The following is a 22,637-nucleotide window of genomic DNA, read 5'->3' as shown; positions in this document are numbered from 1 at the left end:
ATAATTTAGTTTCTATTCAGGTTCTACCACTTAAATATATGTTACTTCCATCAAATGAATTAACTTCTTTGTTTCTTTTCATTATCTTAAGCTAGAGATATAAGGTACCTCCTTTAATAGGTTTTGTTTTGTTTTGTTTTGTCTGTTTAAGGATTTAATGAATCAATACCTTAAAACTGTGCCCAGTATAAGCAGAGTTATCATGGCTATTAGAGTAAAGGCTGCTGGGTGGTGGTGATGTTTTTAATTCCAGCACACGGGAGACAGAGGCAGGTGAATCTCTGTGAGTTCGGGGCCAGCCTGGTCTACAGATTGAGTTCCAGGACAGTCAAGGCTACACTGAGAAACCCTGTCTCAAAATAAAAAGAGTAAAGCTGCTTGCTGCTGTTGTTTTTAGTATTAATGGCTTCTTTTAATGTCACTTTATTTTCCTTTCCCTTTAGTGAATTCTCTGGTGATGTTGATAGCCTGGAACTGGGAGATATGGTTGAATACAGCTTGTCCAAAGGCAAAGGCAATAAAGTCAGTGCTGAGAAAGTAAACAAGACTCACTCAGGTAATGAATTGTGATTCCTATTCATCCTGTGCTTTCACTGAAAGGTAGTAAATAGGGTGAGAAAGTAGGATAAGACCTACAACATTCGCTCTCGGGTGCTCAGACCATCTCCTTGGCTGTTTGTCAGAGATCCATGTTCTTATATCCCTACCTTGGGTTTCTGAATGCTAGACATGACAGTTTATTTCCTCAAGTTTTGTGATTTGGGTAACATTTAAGAGATGGCACTTTGAATTTGAGGGCTGCTGTAGCACTCTGTAACCTTGGCTGACCTAGAACTGGCTGTGTTGATCAGACTGGCATCAGACTCAGAGAACTGCTGGCTTTACCTCATTAGTGTGTGTGCTACCTACCTAGCTCACATCTGATTTTGGAGTGGGATGGGGAATTATGCATTTCTGATAATTTTCAGGAATTGTATTGGATATCTTTATTTTTTTAAAGCACCCTCCTATTTTGTTTTTAAATCCCAGAAATATGTTCTCTATATAGATACATCTTTGCTGTTAGGAAAATAGGCATTCTCCTGATAGATTGCTTTGGAGCATCATAGGTTTAAATGTGTAAACGAAGACCATCTGAACTGTTTAGAGTCTTTGGTTTGGGAGAGAGTGGCTTCTGTGTTAGGGATGAAACCCAGGATGTAGCACTTGAGAAGGACAGCTCTGGCTACAACTCCATTTTGACTTTATCTAAATTCCCCAAATAATACTTTACCTTGAAACTATTATTTGGGGAATTTAGCTAAGACCATCCATTTTGATTCCACAGATACCTAAGTATGCAGTGTGTTTGATGCACTAGAGATATTGTTGTGAGGCAAAGCAGACAGGTCCTGGTCGTTTATGCTTATTTATTTATTTATTTATTTATTTATTTATCTATTTTGTGGGTAGAAAATAGAAGTGACAAGAACAAGAATATTTATTGGGAGGTTGGTTGGTTGATTTTTACAAGGCAGGGTTTCTCTGTGTAATTCTGACTGTCCTGGAACTCGAGATCCAGCTGCTTTTGCTTTCTGAGTGCTGGGTTTAAAGGTGTGTACCACTATGCCAGGCTCAGAAGACGTGTATAAATATGAGTATTTGTGATATCTGACAGATTGAGCTATTTGCCAAGCTTAGGCCTTGTTAATGACATTTTAGAAGCATTTATGGTTAAGTAATTATTCAAGAAATAGAGCTGGCTTCAGATTCCCTGTTTCAGTTTAAGAATTTAGTCAGCTAACTAGTTGATGGTAATTTGCATCTATAATCTCAACTGGGTAAGGTTCTAAGTCAGCCTGAACTACATAATGAGATCATTGTGGAGGAGGGGAAAATGGGATAGATGGTTCAGTGGTTGGAAGCTGCATGCATGCTAATGTATGTTCTTTCAAAGAACCTGCATTCCCTCTCCTATCCTGTGTAGCCCTCAGTTTTCTATAAACCAGCTTCAGGAGATCTGTTGCCCTCTTATAGCATGAGGTACTACAGTCATTGCAGAGATACATAATATATAATCAGAAAAAAAATTAAAATTCTTGAAAATCTAAATAAAAACATTCACCTTGTATGCATATTGGGCTTGTGTTTTTTCCACTTTTCTTCCATCAGATAGAGTTTAAAATGGCTGAGTGAAAATTATGTGTGCATTTGTTTTGCAGTGAATGGCATTACTGAGGAAGCTAATCCCACCATCTACTCTGGTAAAGTCATTCGTCCTCTGAGAGGTGTTGATCCAACACAGATTGAGTACCAAGGAATGATTGAGATTGTGGAGGAAGGTAAGCACATCCATGACACAGTGAAATCTTCCATGCTTTCTGATGAGCACTTAACAACCTTTTAATATTGGATAGGGTTCATTGCATTTTTTTTCTTTCTTTCTTTCTTTCTTTCTTTCTTTCTTTCTTTCTTTCTTTCTTTCTTTCTTTCTTTCTCTCTTTCTCTCTCTCTCTCTCTCTTTCTCTCTTTCTCTCTCTCTTTTTGGAAGCTCAATTTAGAAAGGACTCCCTTTCCATGCTTAATTTTATTCTTATACTCCTTGAAAATGTGGTCAGCCTGGATTAAACTAGTCGTTTAGCTTGATACCCATTCATTTTTATGAATACTTACTTCATTTCCTGAAGTACTGTTTCTTAGCACCCAGGTATCCACTAGGTGTTGACTCTCTCCACTTTTTACTTCTGTAATATTCTCCCCCTCTTTAAGCAGTCAAAATTTTGGTCTTTATTTTTTCCTAATCGCCACCTCACAGAAAGGCCAATTTTATTTGAAAAGTGTGCATCAACTAAGTCTAATAGAAATAGTAGGGAATGGTGCATAATTAGGATAACAGGATTAAATAATGATGGAGTAGTTGAACATTTCACTCAAATGATGACTTTTCTCATAAAGAAATCCTTGTATCATCTGTAAGTCAGAAAGAATGTAAAATAAAGGAGAACAGTTCGTTTATAGTTAAGTTTTAAGGCAAAATTTTCACATTTAAAAAATTACAAGGTTCCAAAATCATTGTGTATATTTAGACTTTATGCCACTTTGCTTACAGGGGATATGAAAGGTGAAGTGTATCCATTTGGCATAGTTGGGATGGCCAACAAAGGAGATTGCCTACAGAAAGGGGAGAGTGTCAAGTTCCAGTTGTGTGTTCTTGGCCAAAATGCACAAACTATGGCCTACAACATCACACCCCTTCGTAGGGCCACTGTGGAGTGTGTGAAAGATCAGGTAATTAAGTGCTATCTATGCCTCTGGATCTGCATCTATCCTTTGATACCCCTCCTTCCCTCATCTCATAGCACTTTTAAGTGCTGGAATTAAACTGTCGTGCCCTACTCATGTAGTTTTTATTTGGACTTTATTGTTTTGGGAGGAAGACAAGGAGAAAAAGTGACAGCATTAGCAAGGAGAAAATAAGGGTGATTGTTAATTGCTGTCACTCAGTGAGGAGTATCTTAGTCGTGCTTAAGATGAATGACAATCATTTCAAAGTTGTAACTCTACTCATGAATTCTACAATACACCCAGCTGAATTTGGCTCATCAATATTAATGCCATGTTTTATAAGTCCTTTCTAATTAGAGTTAGCGTTACCTTTCAAAATGAAGTGTGTTTCCTTTCTCTAATATGTCTTCTCCATTGCAAATTTTGTGTATGTGTGTTTTCTTTTTCTAGTTTGGCTTTATTAACTATGAAGTAGGAGATAGCAAGAAGCTCTTTTTTCACGTGAAAGAAGTTCAGGATGGCATTGAGCTACAGGCAGGAGATGAGGTGGAATTCTCAGTGATTCTAAATCAGCGTACTGGGAAATGCAGTGCCTGTAATGTTTGGCGAGTCTGGTGAGTTTATTCACTGTGGTTGGATTAGTAACTGCCCTGAGTTCATTTCCCTAATTTGTTTAGTAGTATGTGCTTTGCCAGATTTCTTACCATTTCCAATCTGTCTGTTTGGGTTTATTAGGTATGTTCCACTTTTACCTCTTATCTAGTATTGTCTTTTTTACCTCTAGTCATTGGCTTGAGACAGGTCTCAACTTCATATATTCATGACTAACTTTGAGCTTGCTTACATATGCCATCTGTCACGTCCATTTTTCTACCTTTAGTATTCATTGTATGACCTTGAGGTTTTTTTTCTTTTTCTTTTTTTTTTAAATGACCTGAGAACACACTTAGATGGTGTGATATGTTAGCACTGAATGTGCTGGCCTTCAATATTAGAAGGTTATGTAATTCTTGTTTTTAAGAAATTCAGCTTATTAACTCTTTTCTACTTAAATGTCTAATTTTTATACCTTAGTCATCATGATTCATGCTATTAGGATTTTTAGGCTCGACATTGTTCTCTTTAACGGTAGGAATCTAGAACTGTTAATGTTAGACTTTTAAAGGTTTTCCATGTTACCTTGGTTTATGTTATCTGTGGAATTAGTCTTTCTGCAGACAAGTCTGGGGTCTCACTGAAACAATTCTTCACAGCATCTGTCTGGTTGCAGCTGAGCTGGGGAAAGTATATAAAACCAAACTTGTCTGTCTTGTCTTGCTAGTTGTCTAAGTTGAGTCAAGAGTCCCCCTCATTAAAAGTGAGTCATTTGAGTAGGACACCTACCAGATGATTGCCTTCTTCCCAGCAATTGTTGGTTTTTCTCACTTTCACACTTACAGTGAAGGCCCCAAAGCTGTTGCAGCTCCTCGACCTGATCGATTGGTCAATCGCTTGAAGAATATCACCCTGGATGATGCGAGTGCTCCTCGTCTAATGGTTCTTCGTCAGCCAAGGGGACCAGATAACTCAATGGTATGATTCCTTTTGGGATTTAAGGGAGATCAACTTACTTCAGCTTAAAGAACTTAGTGAAGCAAGGATTGCTTATTATTAGTTAGGGTTCCCAGACACATTGATTCATCCCTAATAGATACTTTGTGTAAGAACCTTTTTTTTTTCTTTCGTTTTTGAGACAGGAGCATATGCAGATAAGTGGCCTTAAACTCCCCACTCTACCTTTGCTTTACCCGTGGTAGGATTACAGGTGTATGATATCACACCAAGAAGCACATCTTGCTTTCAGGCCTACTCAATAAGCTGCTTACTCTTAGGAGAGAATTTGTAGTAGATATAAAATTTTAAAGTAGTATTTTCATATTTTGTTAGGATTGTGTCTTGTGATTGTTATACACTCAGTTCATTAGCTGTTTTATTTCTTCACAGGGATTTGGTGCAGAAAGAAAGATCCGCCAAGCTGGTGTCATTGACTAACCACACCCACAAAGCACATCATTAATCCACTATGGTCAACTTGGGGGGATCTGGTGAAGGGTTCTGAATATCTTTCTCTTCATCCCTCCTAAAATCTGGAATACTTATTCTATTGAGCTATACACCAGTTTTAACACCTTCCTCGTGTTATGTTTAAAAAAAAATAAATAAATTTAAGAAACCATTTTAAAATTATGCACAGTTGCAGCCTGGGAAACTTAAGGTGGCGCCTTATAGTATCAATTTAGGAGCTTTATTTGGTGCATTTAACGCAACTGGTAATTGCAAATTCCACTTCGCCTGTGTAAATGAACAATACAGACTGTTACCTTGTTGGCCCTATGAAATTCTGCACTCTAGTCAGTATATACTCTACCTTCATTACTTAGCTCAGCCGCATTCTTTTCCTTTTCTTTCCTGTTCATTATGCTTTAATTCTGAGGACCATATGAAGGTAGACTATATTACCTTTAAAAATTGCAAAAATTTATATAGCAAACGATTTTCTTAAGTTGATGGCCAAATGTTCAAATGTTATTTTCATATCATTTATAATCTTGTCACAATCCACTTAACGAGTTTGATTACATTTCAGTGAAAATTATCTTCCAGAGTAGTTTTTTTTTCCCTGGGATGGGGTGGGGGGTAAATAACTTTACTACAATTAGTATGTATGGTGCAGAATTTCATGCAAATGAAGTGTGCCAGCAGTGTGATAATTTAAACGTATTTAAACAAAAAGACGAATGCACAAAATTGCTGCTGCTTAGATCACTGCAGCTTCTAGGACCCAGTTTCTTTTACTGATTTCAAAACAAAACAAAAAAAATAAAAAAGTTGTGCCTGAAATGAATCTTGTTTTTTTTTATAAGTAGCCCCCTGGATACAATTTCCTGTTGAATACAGGCACTTGATCCTTGGTGCAGCTTCTGTTCAACTTTGTATCACGGGAATGGATTGGCCTGATTTCTCGGCCCTCGTCTTGAATTGGCCCCAAATAGGGTCTCTGGCTAGTGGAGTGAAGGCTTTTTGTCTAAAGGTGACAAGAGTCAGCTCAGGGGTTGTGGGGGAGGGCACTTTTCATCTTCCCCGTTGTCATTTGAGTATTTGATCTCTGGGTAAAGAGGCCATTTATCTTTGTAAACACAAAACATTTTTGCTTTCTCCGTTTTTCTGTTAATGGCGAAAGAATGGAAGCGAATAAAGTTTTACTGATTTTTGAGACACTAGCACCCAGTGCTTTCATTATTGAAACCGGAGTGGGAGGGACGGGACTGGGTGCGGCCAGCCACAAGACTCCTAGGTCGCCGGCCCACGTGGCCAGGGCGGGGACTTGGGCGCTCTGGGCGCTTACTGATTACGTAGCGGGTGGGGCCGGAAGTGCCGCTCCCGGGTGGGGGCTGTTCATGGCGGTTTCGGGGTCTCCAACAGTTTTGCAGGTTGAGGTCCGAGAACCTCCTGTAGCGGGGTCAGCGGAGCTTGAGGTAAGGCTCTGGTCTGAGTAGCATCGGGCTCCGCAGCGTGCAGTTGGCTGGCGTGTGCAGGAAGAGCGGAGACTCGGCGAGCTGGAGACAAAGGCCTGGGTGGGGGACCCTGGCAGGCTGGTGCTGTCCGTGGGGTGATCTTCGAAGCCGGAAAGGGGAGTTTCGGGAAGTGGTTGTGCCAGGCAGACCCCAGAGCTTAGATTTGCAAGAGAATAGGAAGGGGGTTTCCTTTCCGGTAGGTTGAGGGCGGGGCCGAGTACGATTGAAAAGTAGACGCGGGTCTTAAAATCCAAGAAACTGGCGGCACTCACCTGCAAGTGTTTTTGTGCTTGGATCACTTTGAGAACTTAAGTGGAAGGCCATGTGTATTGAACGGATGCCTTTGAAACTGACTTTAGTAACTCATAGAAACCCTTAAAGTCTGTAGGTTTGGCTTGCTAGTTTAATCGTAATTACTGCTTTCCTACAGGTTCTTGCTGGTGTGAAATGACTGAGTACAAACTGGTGGTGGTTGGAGCAGGTGGTGTTGGGAAAAGTGCTTTGACAATCCAGTTAATCCAGAACCATTTTGTGGATGAATATGATCCCACCATAGAGGTGAGGCCCAATCCACTGGCCCTGGATCCCACTTTTGGCTTTCTCTTACACACACACACACACACACACACACACACACACACACACACACACACACACATCCTCTCTAATTCTTTGAAAGTAAAGTGGAGAGAAAGCAAGAAGGTGTTTGAGATACTGTATTCTAAAAATAAATATTAAAGAGTTTGTAGAAACAAGTTAATGCTTACTAAAGCATTTTTTATACCTTTTTTAAGGTATACAGTTTTTAGCAGTTTGTAAACTGTTGGAAAAATACCGTATGGAGTTCATCCCATTTCTTCATGTATTTGCAACTGTTAAATAGGTCACAAGGGAAAAGATGTAGGAGATCATACAGCAGAAATAGAGAGCTCAGAGTTCTGGAGAGTCCAGTTTTCATTCTTGAGCTAGTCCAAACTGAGTTGGGGTAAAAAGTTGAGATTTTGAGTCATTGTGCCTAGGAATTATATCTCTGCAGTTTAGTTATGGAATATTGAGAAAAATCACCTAAATCTCCATGAGTCTCATTTTTCTTCATGATGTTAAATTTCCATAACTCTACTGGGCTCTGGTGTATATGTCTGCAAAGCTTAGCATTCAAGAGATTGAGGGAGGAGGTTCCAAGTTCAAGACTTGCCTGAACTGCAGTTGAAACCCTGTGTACAAAATACCAAAGAATTTTTTCATGTGTAAATTCTACCATACAGGGGGGTATCTACAGAGGCTACATTTTAATATATTTATGAGACCATATATAAGCATGGAACAATATATAAGCACACTTCCAGCACCACAGATAAGGCCTTTAAAATAGTGGGAATATTATACAATAAAAGTAAGATTATTACCATAAAACCATATCAGAAGTTTCTGGAGCTAGTTGTTTTTTATTAATGGTTTGTTTCTTTTTGTTCTTAACCTCATAGGCTAGCCAGGCTGGCTTTAGGTTTTGTTTTGTTTTTGAGACAGGTCTCACTGTGCTACCCTGGCTGGCCTGAGCTTACTGATACTCATTCACCTGCCTCTGTCTCCCCGGTGCACACACTGTGTGTGTGTGGGGGGGGGGGGGTTGCTACCTGTTAGCACTTTGATGGTAAGTCACATAGTCAGGCTTGTTATCCTCTAGTTTTAAATAAAGATTGAGCTTCTCCATGCCCCACCTCCACACCCTTTCACATTCCCAGGATTCTTACCGGAAACAAGTGGTAATTGATGGTGAGACTTGTCTGTTGGACATACTGGACACAGCTGGACAAGAGGAGTACAGTGCCATGAGAGACCAATACATGAGGACAGGTGAAGGATTCCTCTGCGTTTTTGCCATCAACAATAGCAAGTCATTTGCAGATATTAACCTTTACAGGTACTGGGAATATTACTTTCTAAAAGTAAAATTTTACATGTGTTCTGAATGAGGGAACACGACTTTTAAAATGTGTGGATATTTATGGATGTGGGGACATTGTGCCATGGGGGTCAGAGAACAGCTAATGAAAAGTTCTCTCCTCAGGTCCTGGGATTTTGGCTTAGCAGTAGGCACCTTTGCCCACCGACTGAGCTAGTTCACTGACACGTCCATACATACCTTTTTCTTACAGGGAAAATTACTGTTGGCTTGTGTGATAGTGAGGATTTGGGGCTAAGGAATGGAGCTAGAGCTCAGTGGTAAAGTATTTGCCTTGCATGTGTGGGACCCCAGTTTCAATCCCCAGTATTAAAAGGAAAGAAAGAATCTGGTTATCACCGACAGTAAAAGTTATACTGTTAGTATACTAGTCATATGTAAGAGAAGCATGCTCCTGAGGAGCAGAGGAGAGAGACATCTTTATTTATTCATTTTATATTTTTGAGACAGGATGTTACTATGTATCCCAAGCTTGCCTTGAATTTACAATCCTGCCTCAGCCTCTCGAGTGCTAGCATTCCAGGTAATAGATATGCCATCATGCTTAGCCAAGATTCTTACTTTACAGAGTCAGAGTTCAGAAGCACTTTGTTGGATTTTTGGAATTGTGGTTTTCTTTTTCTTTCTTTCTTTTTTTTTTTTTTTTTTTTTTTGGTTTTCTTTTTCTTTAGCAGATCTATACCCCCAAAAAAACAGCAGGCCTCTCTTAGAGCAGTATTCTATCTTCAGGCCTTAACAAGGTTGAAACTTGATTCTGTTATTAATTAGATAAGTTTTATATAAAGATTCAAATAAAGATCTAACTTTAGAACAAATATCTTATTTAAACTTTATTTTAAAGTCTTTAAAATAAAGATTTAACTTTAGGATGAAACACTAAATCTATGTTTCTCAGTTTGTAAATTTATTATGAGATAAGAATACTTCTTTCGGGGTTAGAGAAATAGCTCAAGAGAACCCAGGTTCAGTTACCTGCACCCACATGGGACGCCCAAAAGCATCTGTTACTCTAGTTACAGGGCATCTGGTGTCCTGGCCTGGTCTGTCTGAGCACTAGGCACACATATGGTGCATTGACATACATGCTGCAGAAACACACACAAAACAAACTAAACCTGAAAAAATAATACCTCCTATAGAAAGTTGCCAAGAATAAACAACACTCAGAAGAGTGCTTGGCCCATAGTACCCACTTTGTAAGCCTGCCTACGCTCTTAAATCCAGACTTATTTCCTTGTTTCCTCAGTGTTTGATGTTCTTCGTGGAGGTAACAAAATCTTGAAACTAATTATCTTTGGTTCCTGAGGGATGACTTTATTGCTGACTGAGCACTTATTTGGGGTCAGGTAGATAGCCCAGTTGATAAGGGAACTTGCCACCAAGCCTGATGACTGAGTTCAGTCCCAGGACCCACATGCTCAAAGGAAAGACCCATCCTCTGACCTCCACATTTGCACTGTGGCATGTGTGTAGTATAGCAAAATAATGTTATTTTAGAGATAGGCTTAAAAATAAATGAAGAGGAAATTCAGCGAGCTTATTCTGTAATAGCATGATACTCCAGTGATGTTCATCAGACACTGCAGACATGATAGCTGTCTAGTCAGTTTGTGTATACTGAAAATAAGTCACTTGCTTAGAATTCGTACACTGACATTGAGAAAAAATTGTGTCTGATCCTCATAGAAGGTTGAATATTTTAGGGACAGCAGTGACCAATAGGGACATGCTCCAAGTGTTTAAGCTGGTTTGCAATATCCTTAACCTAGCCAGCTAACACTGGGCACTGGTGGTACTTGGGAAGTCAAGGCAAGCGGATTGAGAGTTGAAGGCTACCCTGTTCTAGGTGGTAAGTTTACTGCCAACCTGAGCTACAAAGTTAAGGTCCTGGTTTGTTGTTTTTTTTCTTGGGGGGAGGGGGTGGTCTTTGTTTAAAGGTTTGTTTCTTTTGTTTTGTTTTGGGTTTTTGTTTGTTTGTTGTTTTAAGATAAGGTTTCTCTAACAACCCTAGCTGGAAGGAACTTGGCTTGTTGTTCAGGTTGGCCTTGAACTCAGAGATCTGCCTCTTCTGCCTCTGCACCTTCTTGCCGGCAAGCTGGGATTAAAGGCCTGCACTTCCAGTGCCCATCTTAGTTTCTGTTTAGTTTGGGGATTGGGGCTGTGGGGTGGCAAAGGATTCTGACATTACACCAAATCAGTTCTGTAGATCACCAGTAGGCTGAAGTTGGGGTATACGACTGAAATCCAAGGATAGAGTCTAGAGTAGTGCTGTGCAGTGTAATAGCCATGACCAGCTATAGTTATTTAACATTCACACAAAACTGGAGAATTACTTCTTGGCCACAGAAGCAACTGAGTAGTGGCTGTCATGTTGGGTACCAGTTCCTGTTACCACAAAAAGTTCTTTGTCAAGAGAATCTCAAACAATAACTTCTAGAATGTACCAGGTGCTATGTTGTATGTGACACCGAAAAGAAGGCTGTCTTTGCCAGGTGTGGTAGCACACAACTTTAATCCAGCGCTCAGGAGGCAGAGCTAGGTGGACCCCTGAGTTCAAGGCCAACCTGGTCCACACGGAAAAACCCTATCTTGAGAGGGGGAGCTATCTTTGATAGTTCCGGCTCTGTGCACATGCCTGCATGCAATACATTTGTTAAGAGCAAATCTGGATTTCTTGGTGTTACATATCTTGGGCTTCCAGCTGTAATTTTGTTTGAGGAAAGTAATTAGGGCACCAGCCGTCTTAAAGAATGACTCTGTTATCTTCCGTTAAATAGTGTAAAGGGAGCTTCAAAAGTTATTTAGGGGCCAGCAAGATGGCTCAGTGGGCAGAGGTACCTGCTGCCAAGCCTGACAACCTGAGTTTGATTCCCCAGGACCCATATGGTAAGAGGAGAAAACCAACTTCCCAGGGTTGTCCTGACCTCCCCGCGCATGCCATGACACACACACACACATGAATTAAGGTATAAGTTAAAAATTTTTTGAGTCATTTAGAATCTATAAACTCTACTTTTTATACTTCTAAACTTAGATTGTTTGTGGTTTCCAATGCGATCCAGAGCCAAGCTTTTTGGAAGATCTAGGAGTCTATTCAGGACATGTGTCGGGATACAAGAGCCAGCCATTTCTAGGAAGTGAATTGGTAGACACAGTCTCGTTACAGATTCTACACCAAATCTAAACTGACATTCTTAGCTTATAGGTCTATAGCTGTATCATAAGTGTTCAGAATTTGTAAGCTGAGTAATAAAAGCTAAAAGGACTTGCCACCTTTTTTTTTTTAATGATCTACTACTGTCTTCTCTGTTGTAGGGAGCAGATTAAGCGAGTGAAAGACTCTGATGATGTGCCTATGGTGCTGGTAGGGAACAAGTGTGACTTGCCAACAAGGACAGTTGACACAAAGCAAGCCCATGAGCTGGCCAAGAGCTATGGGATTCCATTCATTGAAACCTCAGCCAAGACCCGACAGGTATGCTAGAGATTTGAGCTGTATGAGTGCTTGTTTAAGCAGAGAGGTTTGGTTGGTCAAGTGTGGTAGAGGTATATAGTCCATGTTCTTTCTAAGGGTTTTCTGATGGGTTTTGCTTGATTGGTTTTGGGTTTTTGTTAATTTTCTGTGTCCATCTGTCACCCCCTTGTCCATTAACTCTATTCTGTAGCATTTTTATTCTGTGTTAACAGGCTCAACTCTTTCTAGTGAAGAACTTCAATTAAACATACTTTTAAGCATTTTTTTTTTTTTTGGGTTTTTCGAGACAGGGTTTCTCTGTGGCTTTGGAGCCTGTCCTGGAACTAGCTCTTGTAGACCAGGCTGGTCTCGAACTCACAGAGATCGCCTGCCTCTGCCTCCCGAGTGCTGGGATTAAAGGCGTGCACCACCACCGCCCGGCACTTTTAAGCATTTTCTATCAGCATTCCCCACTATTGAGGGTGAACCTTACTGAAGGGAATCCTCATGTTTGGTAATTATAGTCTATTCTGTGCCCCTGCATTGCCCTTTTCACTTTGCTGGACCATCTTTGTATTGTTTGTTTGCTTTGCAAACTTGCCATTTTTTTATCAGCCTATCAGTGTGATCCCCTAGGAATGCTGGACTTAAGTGTCATCTTTCTAGTTGTCTGACTTAGGGTTTCTGTTACTGTAAAGAGACACCGTGACACAGCAGCCCATAGAAAGGACAGCATTTAATATTGGGACTGATTTATAGTTCAGAAATTCAATCCATTATCGTGGCAGGACATAGAGACCAGGCAGGTTCCTAGAGAAGGATCTGCAGGCAGCAGAAGGAGACTGTGTGCATGTAAGATCTCAGAGTCCACCTCCACAGTGACACAATTCCTCCAAGGCTACAGCTACTCCAACAAGGCCACATCTCCTAATAGTGCCACTCCCTGTGGGCCAAGCATTCAAACACATGAGTCTATGGGGGCCATTCCTATTCAGGTGACACCAAGTCACCCTAATTTATCGACTATTGATTTAGTATTTGAATCCACACAAAGAAGTGTGAGAGCTTACCGTTTGGACCGTGGCAGTTTTTTCTTTGTTTTCTTTTTTCTTTTCTTTTCTTTTTTTTCTTTCAATAGGGTGTAGAAGATGCCTTTTACACACTAGTAAGGGAGATACGCCAGTACCGAATGAAAAAGCTCAATAGCAATGATGATGGCACTCAAGGTTGTATGGGGTTGCCCTGTGTGGTAATGTAGTACGGTGAGTTTATGTTCTCTCCTCACAACTCCTCCTATTTAACAGTAGACTCTTCCAAACAGTGTGAGCACCACTGTCTTTGGCAAATTAAGTGAGAATTTCCATGTATTTGTAGCTAGAAAATAACTTTCCTGGGAACTGGAGACATGGTTCAGTGGCTAGGAATACTTACTGCTTTTCCAGAGGCCCCAGTTCCTTTCCCAGCATCTATGTAAGGTAGCCCACAGCCTCCTGTGACTCTGGAATCCAGTTCCCTTTCTCTGGCCTCTACAGGCACCAACATACATCACACACCCACACACACACACGAATATTTAAAAAATAATTTCCCTTTCAAAGAGTTCTAGGGTCTGATTTATTCTTTCAACATTTATTCTACAGACAGTTTCCTATTTATATTATTAGGAATTTGAGACCTGTATATACCATGTTTGTGGAATAGAATTTGAAGATTCACAATATAGAAAATAAATGTCACTGTGTTCTTTTCTAGACCCTTTGAAATTTCTGACATCAGAAAAGAGCCACGTTCAAGGTAAGACAAGTTTAAAATACTTTGGTTCACATTTAGTTTCTTGCCCTTGTTTCTCATACATCCCATCTTTTTCAGCTGCACTGATGCCCTGGTTCTGACATCCCTGGAGGAGACGTGTTTCTTCTGCTCTCTGCATCTCATCGAAGCTCTGCTTCTGCTCCCCTGACTCAGTAGATGAGCACAGCCATCTAACCTGAGACCTCCTCAGAGTAACTACCTCCTCACTCGGCTGTCCAACCAGAGAAATGTACCCGTTACTCCCCGTAGTGTTCTGACCTGGCTTTTTCCTCCTTAGAAACACACACCCCTCTGCCAACCGGGTTTGTCCTCTGAAAAGCAATTTACACCTCGACAAAGAGAACTAAACTATAGATATGCAGTTCTGTTGACAACTTTCTTAAGCTCTATGGTAGCAACTGCTGGTGATTTTTTTTTTCCTTTTCCCCTAACTGTTGAACTTGGCCATGTTAGTTTGTGGGGGAAATGTCATAAATTACTGTTTCCCCGTGAATATAACTAATGTTGCTGATTGGGTTTGTACTGTGATCAGCTATATTCTAAAATCTGGCATCTGCTCTGAGTTCCTAAATGCAAACGTGTATACTGATGAGTCCATCCTCGTCTTCTCAGCTGCATGAAATTGAACCCAACCTTCACAACAAAGTGCCTTTTCCTAAAAGTGGTCTGTAGGCTTCCTTTGCCGTTTGTAAGTGGAATGAATATTTCAAGAACCATTGTATAGGAAAGTGACTGAGCCATCTACCGTTGAGGGAAAGGTGTGTCCACCTGATGGCAGATGCCATGTCTGTGTCCATAAAGATAGTTTCCCTGTTTGGGATTCTCCCAAGAGAAAGATGATACTGAAACAATTATGAATAATTTCACTTAATTTTTATCTAATATTTTTTGGTAGAATTTTACTTATAAATATTTGTAATTTTTTCTTGTTTACTGATATCCTAGCATTCAATGAACTTCCATTATAACCAAATTTGGGTCATACCAGGAAACTCTCCATCTGTAGTTAGTCAAATACTATAAAAACTGGTGTGTTATTACTTTATAGCAATGATCAGTGATTCTTCCCACCTCAAATATAGTTTATTAGCAGACAGATTGTATCTTTGCTGCATCATTTCTTCTTGGCATATATAGATAGATAGTTAGATAGAGCTGCCCTTAGTCCCCTTCTCACTATCCCCCTTCCCTCATCCTATAGCAGTTCAAGCATCCCACAGGATCTTGAATAATTCTTTCAGTTGAATAAATCATGGTGCTAATGGACCAGGGTCATGGTTTCAAAACTTGAACAAGCCAGTTAGCATCACAGAGAAAAAAATTCATCTCTATTTGCTCCCTGCCCGTTACTTCTGCTTATAGATTTTGCCTGATGCCTGCTGTTAGCGCTACAAGGATAAAAGTGTGGTCCTGTACAAGGACTGGAAATACTCAGTGTGCAGTGGAGTAAGCTTACAAGTCTTTACATTTTCAGATCCTTATTTCTAGCCACATGGAAACTAAAGCCAGAGTTCATACCTCCATCCCTCTCTGCTGTCATATAACTGTTCTTTATATAGCTTTTTAAAAGTATTTATTTAAAACATGTCGATAAGTTAGTTTGCCAAATAACAAAAGCTGATGCGTTCATTCAAATCAAGAGATACCCTTTGCTGTTTGAGAAAAGAATGTAAAATAAGTGGTTGGTGTACAGGGGCTGGGTATTCCCATTTGCAGGTCATGCCCTGGTAATTCATCGGTGAGTTTTGTTTTTCATGGTAATACTTAAAACTCAGCCCAGTTATTCTAATGAAAAGTAAAAGATATCTTGATTGAAAAAAAAAATGAAGTTAATTCCAAAATGGCCATTTTCTTTTCTGTTCTTGTAATACCTTAAAACCTACTGAGAACCTTGGGGCTCTTTTGTTTGTGACAGGACCTTGCTGTGTAGTTCTGGCTGGCCTCAAACTCACAGCAGTCCTCTTTGCTCAGCTTTCCAAGTGCTGTGATTACAGGCATGTTTCACCACATCTTCCTGATCCTTTACTTTCTAATATGAATTTTCATTGTTAAGCAAATTCCCCATCACCTTGGAACAAGAAACATACCCTGTGCTCCTCAGTGCTAATGCTGAGACCATTCACATGGGGTTTGTGCTCCTAAACGCTGCCTTTAAGAGCATTGCTCAGTCGTCCTCCCTCAGCTGCTGAGCCCATCACCTCGGCGTGTTTTGTTTTAATGTGTCTGCGTGACTGGTGATGTGTATCCAAAAGTCTGTTAAACTTAGGTGTCCGGTTAGGGAGAAAGTTACTCCTCTTTGCTTCTTTTGACCATATCCCTCATATGTATATGTCTATAGTTGGTCTCCAGTATGTCCTGAGCACAGAAGTATACAAATGGAGCCAATTAAGGCTTCAGATGCTCTTGGTAGCTTATGTTCCACGGGGTATGAATTTTGGCACAACAATGACAAACTTAAAAGCTAAGTAAGTTGAGTTGGTGTGGTATCAAAAAGTGGATTTAGAATGTGTGATTTCTAAAGATAGTTCCGGTGTACCTCAACTGTAAAGCCCCTCCCTGAATTTAAGTGCCTGGCCAGCTGTCACAGATGAACGTATTCCTTTAAGGCAGTTAGTTATTTTAAGCTTTGTTCACACATTGGAGAGTATGAAAATGAAGTGTTCGCAGAGCTCTGATACCCAATCTTGTAAACCTGTTAGATGCGCTCTGCTCCAGCATGGAAAGTATGTGAGTTGGTAACGCAGTACTGTGTTTATTGGTCTTCCCGTAAGAGTGCTGTGTATGGAGTGGTCGTGGGTTGGTTTTATTTAGCCAGCCACCTGTAGAATCAGCCTTTTAACTGCTGTGAACTTTTTCATGACTTGAATATGAAGATAGACGCAAACTTTATAAAGAGAAATGTCTGTTTTCCCCATTTTAGAATGTGTGTGAGCTTAGTCTTGTCTTCCTTTGCGTTGAGTGATAAACCTCAGCTGGCAGCTCCGCCAAGGACTGGAGATGTGCATTCCTCCCCAGACCCCGTCTCCGCTGGGCATGAGAGGCAGAGCTAACCATGGAAAACATTTGCCTGGGTGGTTTCTGAAATAAAAAAGAGAGAGAGAGAGATGATAATTCTTAAACAGTTTTTATTTTTGCTATTTCTTTAAGCTGTCTGATGTGCCACAAATTTATTTTAAGGTGGGTTTTTTTTTTTATAAGAATTGTTTTAAGAGTGTTCTCATGAGATTAGTTGTAGATATTTTTAAAAATACAACTGGGTTTTAAAAGTCTAAGTACTGCTCTAAGCAAGTATTTGAACTCTGGAGAGAAGGGGGGTGGTGGAAGTTGTATGACTTTTGTATTTCTGTGCTGTCAAATAAAGGTCAGAACATCAACTGTGCACACCTGCTGTTCCAATGAGAACTGTTGGCCCCATGGCCTAAGTGAAGGGGCTGATACTTTTAAGTTGACTGTTATATTGTAAATTAATCCATTCTAATTTTTAAAATCTTGATTGACTGTTTTCCTTGTTAAATAATTTAAAAAAAATAAAAAACTGGAAGTTCTTTGCTTACCTGTATTTTCCTCAAAGGGTCCTTAATATATATAGAAAATGTATTTTAATTTAAGATATTCATTTGCCATTTGAACAGTGTTGGGGAGACTCAAGCTCATTTGATCTCAATACAGTAAGTGATCTCCTCGGTTCTTCACTGAGACTTCTCTTTCTGTGGTTTTGTTACTCCAGGGCCCCATTGTGTTAAAGTAGCATGATGAAGTTTGACAGGGTCCTGCTCTACCCTGCTAGACATGAGTCTTCCTTTCACACCATACAGCCACACTGTTCAGTACCTGTTCTGGGGTCCCTTGTCTCATTGTATGGATCAGTCACACAGTTTATCTAAAGGTTCAACGTGAGAGCAGTGTAGCAACACATTACTAGTTTATTGTGTGAGCTGGCAGGTTCTTAATGTGTCCACTCTACAAACTAAACGTGCTTATGTATATCTGTCCAGGAAGAAACAGTGTGCACACAGGTGAAAGTTTAGGTGTTGTTCCCTGCAATTGTATGCATCCGTGGGGAGACTTGGGTTGTAGACCACATATACAACCATATATTTGGTTATATATAAGTCAAGGTTTGCTTTGCCTGGGGGGATTATTCAAAACTATTTGTCATACTCTCATTCATGAATAAGGGGGCACACATTAATAATCCTAGCACTGGGGCGGTAAAGGCAAGAGGAGAAAAGTTTAAGTGACAAAATACGGCTGAGTAGGACCACCCAGGGTAAGGATGTTTTGGACTGACAGTGAAGGCCCACCTAAGGAAGCTAAGATTCAGCTCTGCAGCTCTGTCGTGTGGGTTTCACCTCATAACCGGTAGTACTCAAGGTCATCAAAAGGCCAGCGTAGCTGCGTGAGTTACTTGATACCCATAAATACATGAAAAGAGGCCCTGTGTGACCATTTTTGCAAGACTGCCTAAGAAGGCTTTGTAATGCTTTTAAAATAACCAAGCAATAACACATGGTCCTTCACCTTACTAAATGAAAAACCAAAATTAAGAATGTACCAAAGTAGATATAGCAAGTGTGCTTTTCAGTGTCAAAAGGAGCTGAAATGGCTGGGTCAGTGAGCGGACCTACAGTACTGATGGTTCTCACTTGGAGACTTACGTCACACAGATTACTTCATACCTCATCATCATTTTAACCCATTTGGTAATGGGAACTGGTTACTTCTTAACCCGAATGGCAGAATCTAGTCTTTGCTTAGCAAGGCTAAGTTCAGCTGCCACGGCTGTGTAGGAACCTTTGTGGGTGAAAGTGTTCTCAACGGTTCTAAAGATAGAGACAGCTATGCCTGACGGGGGCAGATGTGCTTGGAAGCTAGCAGCTGTCAGCTTTTAAAGATAGGAGCCTGAGGTCTTGCCCAGTCTAGGAAAAGCATTCTTCCAGAACGGTTGCTGTGGATGTGACAAAATTGGTATTAGCATTTTCTGTAGGCCCTTGAGTCGTGCGGATTATGTATGGTAGTTAAGTCTGAAAGAAAAGCCTTACACATTATTTTAAACAGTTTGGTATGCGTAAAATCAGCTGGGAAGCACAGGCAGAGTCCTAACCACGTGTTCCCGTTTCAGGAGAGCGTGCTGCAGCTTTCTGTCGTCGCCTGTCTTATGCCTAGGCTCTGCGCTGCTCTGGACGGGGCAGGAGGGCCCCCATAGTCCACTGGGAACAGAGACCCAAAACAAGTTTCTTCATTGTAATTTGTAAACTACTTCCTTAGCCTCTGGTTGGAGCCCCTGTCTTCATGTAGTTAGTACCCCCAGCCTCCTCTGAGTTTCCTGAGGATACTGGGAACTGTCCACGATGCCCCAAATGCACTCTACCATCACTGCCATTGTTTTCCTCTTTGGAACGGCTGCTCTTCACGGCACACGCTTTAGTCCCCCAGTGATGAATGGCTCAGACCAGACATTGGACACTACCGTGGGGCCTGGAAAGTGGTATGGTTTATAGCCCCAAGGCTTAGTTCCCAAGGTAACTGGTATTGGGATGGTGGACTCTCTTAAGAGGTAAAACCTAATAGGAGCTAACTGGGTTAGAGGGCACCACCTCCAGCAGCAATTAATGCCCTTCTCAAGGGTGTGAGTGGGGTGTTGAGAAATTGGGCCTGCTACTGACAGAACAGGTTGTTAGAAAGTAAGGTAGCCCCACCAGTTTGGCCTCTTTCTCATGCAATCCTGCGATGTTACAATGCAGCAAAAGGCCCTTACCAAACTGTCTGATCATGAACTTCTCAGACTCCCAAACCGTATGTTCATACCTGCAGAGTGTCATCTGCTTCCAGAGCCTCACCTCACAAACAAGCGCCTCTAAATGAAAGACTGTTGAACAGTACGGTATTTTGTTGTATGTGCTTGTGGGAGGGCGTGTGACTGTGTGTGAGGGTCAGAGACATGTCACAGGAGGCTGCTGCTACCGTGTCGGAGCCAGTGTTGGCAGCTAACAGCTGGGCCATCCGTTTGTGTGGGATGTGGTGGCAAGCACCTGTAATCCCAGCACGTCAGAGGAGAAGCAGGAGGATCCAAAGTTTGAGGAGATAAAAGGGGTAGGGAAAAATACAGAAAAGGGAAGAAAAAAATGTGATTTTATTATTTGGACTTCAATATGATGTTCTAAACAATCTGTAGTCCATGATATAACTGGGGTATTTCACATCAACATTTTCTGTGTCTGTAGTGTGTGCAGATGTGTTTCTATGTGTTTGGGCTGTAGTGTGTGTAGACATGTTTATAGATGTGTGGGGCTTGCCATAAGTGTCTTTACTCACCAAACCATCTTGTCAGCGGCACCTCAAAAAGCAGAAAATAATAGTTATTCTAGAAACTAGTTAGAGACAGAAGGAAATGAAGACTACTTTACCTTCTTTACACACTTCAGAAAAGCAGGTTAATTAGAGCCGAGGGATGAGCAGACAAAGGCGTCCTTTTACTAAGACGTTCTGGGAAATTTCCCTACAATTGACAGATCTTATACTACATATACATCTTTGTTATGATTTTCCCTAATAAAATGCCTTGACTATTTTCCATGTTAATACATAGTCATCCACACCAGTGCTTTAATGGCTCCTGGTATTTGTTTTATAGTATACTGTACTTCAGTCAATCCCTTACAGAGATCACGGAGTTTTCCTACATTTTGGCTATAGTTTAATGTTAAAATTAGACATGGTCATCACACCTAATCCTAGCACTTGAGAGACTGAGGGCTGAGTTTGACGCCAGCCTGGGCTGCATAGTGAGATCCTGTCTCAAAAAAGCAGATTCCTGGAATACGCCTTTGGATCCTTTTGTGTAAAAAAGAAAAATATCTAAGCTGATACAGAGTGAGACTCAGTCTTTAAAAAATAAAAATAAACTGAGCAGTGGTGGTGCATGCCTTTAATCCCAGCACTTGGGAGGCAGAGGCAGGTGAATCTCTGTGAATTCGAAGCCACCCTGGTCTACAAAGTGGGTTCTAGGACATCCAGTGCTGTTACACAGAGAAACCCTGTCTCAAAAAAATAAAAACCATGTAACCCAGAGGTTGGTATATGTAGCCAAATAACTCCCAATCCTACCAAGTGATGGGATTTACAAGGTGTGTCATTGCACGTATCCAGCTACATTAGAAATCTGTGACTCTTTAATCTCAGCATTTGGGAGACAAGGGCTGGGATCAAAGGCGTGCACCACCACCATTGCCCAGCTGTTTTGTCGTCGTTGTCTTTTAAGCCAAGCATGGAAGGCAGATCTGTGAGTTTGAAGCCAACCTGGTTTACAGACCAAGTTCCAGGCCAGACAGAGTAATAACAACAAAGACAGCTCAGTAGTTGAGAGCACTTGTTGCTTTGCGGAGGACCCAGGTTTGATTCCCAGCACCCCCTCCTGTAACTCCACTTCCAGGGGATCTGACAATGACGCCTTTTTCTGGCCTCCAAAGGCACCATACACCACCCATGGCGCACATATGTATATGCAGATAAAACACTCAATATTTCTCTTTTTTAAAAAAGATGTATTCCAACCTGCATCGGCATTTCTAACCTGCATCAGGTTGGTTTGCAAAAGGAGGCATTCTCTTGAAATGTACCCATTTGTGGTTGCTTTGATTTTACATTTTCTTACATTTTCTTACTCATTTTTAAGATTGATTTTATGTGTGTGTGTTTTGCCTGTTTGTATGTCTGCACATCATATGCATGCCTGGTGCCAGAAGAGGCAGTCGGATCATCTGGGACAGGAGTTATAAACCATTGTGAGCCATCATGTGGTACTAGGAATTGAACCTGGGTCTTCTGAGAAAGCAGCCAGTGATGGTTGTTTGTTTGTTTACTTTTGTCTTATTTTCCTGTTTAGAAACACTTTTGGATATACTGGGTGACTGGTCCTTTAGATAATCTATTTCCATGCTCATTTCTTTTTTTTATGTCTAAAAGCCACTTATGAGTGAGTACATATTATATTTGTCTTTCTGGATCTGGATTACCTCATTTTCTAGATCTATCCTTTTGCCGGCAAATTTCAAGATGTCATTTTTTACTGCTGAGTGGTACTCCATTGTGTAAATGTACCACATTTTCTTTATCCATACTTCGGTTGAGGAGCATCTAGATTGTTTCCAGTTTCTGGAAGCCAGTGTTTTTTAACCACTGAGCTGTCTCTCCAGCTCCCAAGATGGTTATTTTGTGTGTATGTTTGTGGTGTGTGTGTGTGTGTGTGTGTGTGTGAATACCACATGTGTGTCTGCCAGCAAAAGGTAATGGATTCCTTGGAGTTGTTACTACAGGTGTTATGAGCCACCCGGTATAGGTGCTGGGAACCAAATTGATCCTCTGGAAGAGCAGCAAGTGCTCCTAAAGTACCTAGCCATCTCCTAAGCTGGTGTGGAGGAGCACAGCTGGCTGACAGCTTCTGGTTGCTTCATCTTTTCATCGACAGCGCTGAGACTATGTCTGTCTCTGCCCTCTGTACCCCAGAATCATTGCTCACAGAATGTGTGCCAGCCATAGGCCAAGTCCACTCTCTGTAGGAGTTCTGTAATGGGAAAACATTTTCTGGGGA

At 40.9% G+C, this 22,637-nt stretch overlaps 2 protein-coding genes across 6 annotated transcripts in view; both read left to right on the top strand.

The window, feature by feature from the left end:
- Csde1 (cold shock domain containing E1) overlaps nucleotides 1–6,524 on the top strand; it is a 38,421-nt gene extending 31,897 nt beyond the window's left edge. For all 5 annotated transcript variants that reach the window (XM_075981768.1, XM_075981767.1, XM_075981766.1 and 2 more), the window contains 6 exons: nucleotides 444–556; nucleotides 2,202–2,321; nucleotides 3,089–3,267; nucleotides 3,715–3,878; nucleotides 4,704–4,836; nucleotides 5,248–6,524. In XM_075981768.1, coding sequence (XP_075837883.1) covers nucleotides 444–556; nucleotides 2,202–2,321; nucleotides 3,089–3,267; nucleotides 3,715–3,878; nucleotides 4,704–4,836; nucleotides 5,248–5,295 — 757 coding nt within the window. In that variant the 3' untranslated portion in view covers nucleotides 5,296–6,524. The remainder of the gene's footprint in view (nucleotides 1–443; nucleotides 557–2,201; nucleotides 2,322–3,088; nucleotides 3,268–3,714; nucleotides 3,879–4,703; nucleotides 4,837–5,247) is intronic.
- A 144-nt stretch (nucleotides 6,525–6,668) lies between these two features.
- Nucleotides 6,669–17,606, top strand: Nras (NRAS proto-oncogene, GTPase). The gene is made up of 7 exons (XM_075981769.1): nucleotides 6,669–6,779; nucleotides 7,249–7,376; nucleotides 8,561–8,739; nucleotides 12,097–12,256; nucleotides 13,374–13,497; nucleotides 13,988–14,029; nucleotides 14,105–17,606. The coding sequence occupies exons 2-5, from the start codon at nucleotides 7,266–7,268 to the stop codon at nucleotides 13,491–13,493; spliced, it is 570 nt and encodes a 189-aa protein (XP_075837884.1). The 5' UTR covers nucleotides 6,669–6,779; nucleotides 7,249–7,265; the 3' UTR covers nucleotides 13,494–13,497; nucleotides 13,988–14,029; nucleotides 14,105–17,606.
- Nucleotides 17,607–22,637: the final 5,031 nt, after the last annotated feature.

Source organism: Microtus pennsylvanicus, chromosome 7 (assembly GCF_037038515.1).
Source record: "Microtus pennsylvanicus isolate mMicPen1 chromosome 7, mMicPen1.hap1, whole genome shotgun sequence".
NCBI classification, from domain to species: domain Eukaryota; kingdom Metazoa; phylum Chordata; class Mammalia; order Rodentia; family Cricetidae; genus Microtus; species Microtus pennsylvanicus.
This window is presented reverse-complemented; position numbering and strand designations above follow the sequence as displayed.

Bases quoted from the DNA above. Each gene is read 5' to 3' on its own strand.
- Nras (XM_075981769.1), top strand. From the start codon at position 7,266: ATGACTGAGTACAAACTGGTGGTGGTTGGAGCAGGTGGTGTTGGGAAA. The intron at 8,740-12,096 runs GTACTGGGAATA...TCTCTGTTGTAG, and splicing joins GCAGATATTAACCTTTACAG to GGAGCAGATTAAGCGAGTGA. The intron at 12,257-13,373 runs GTATGCTAGAGA...TTCTTTCAATAG, and splicing joins CCTCAGCCAAGACCCGACAG to GGTGTAGAAGATGCCTTTTA.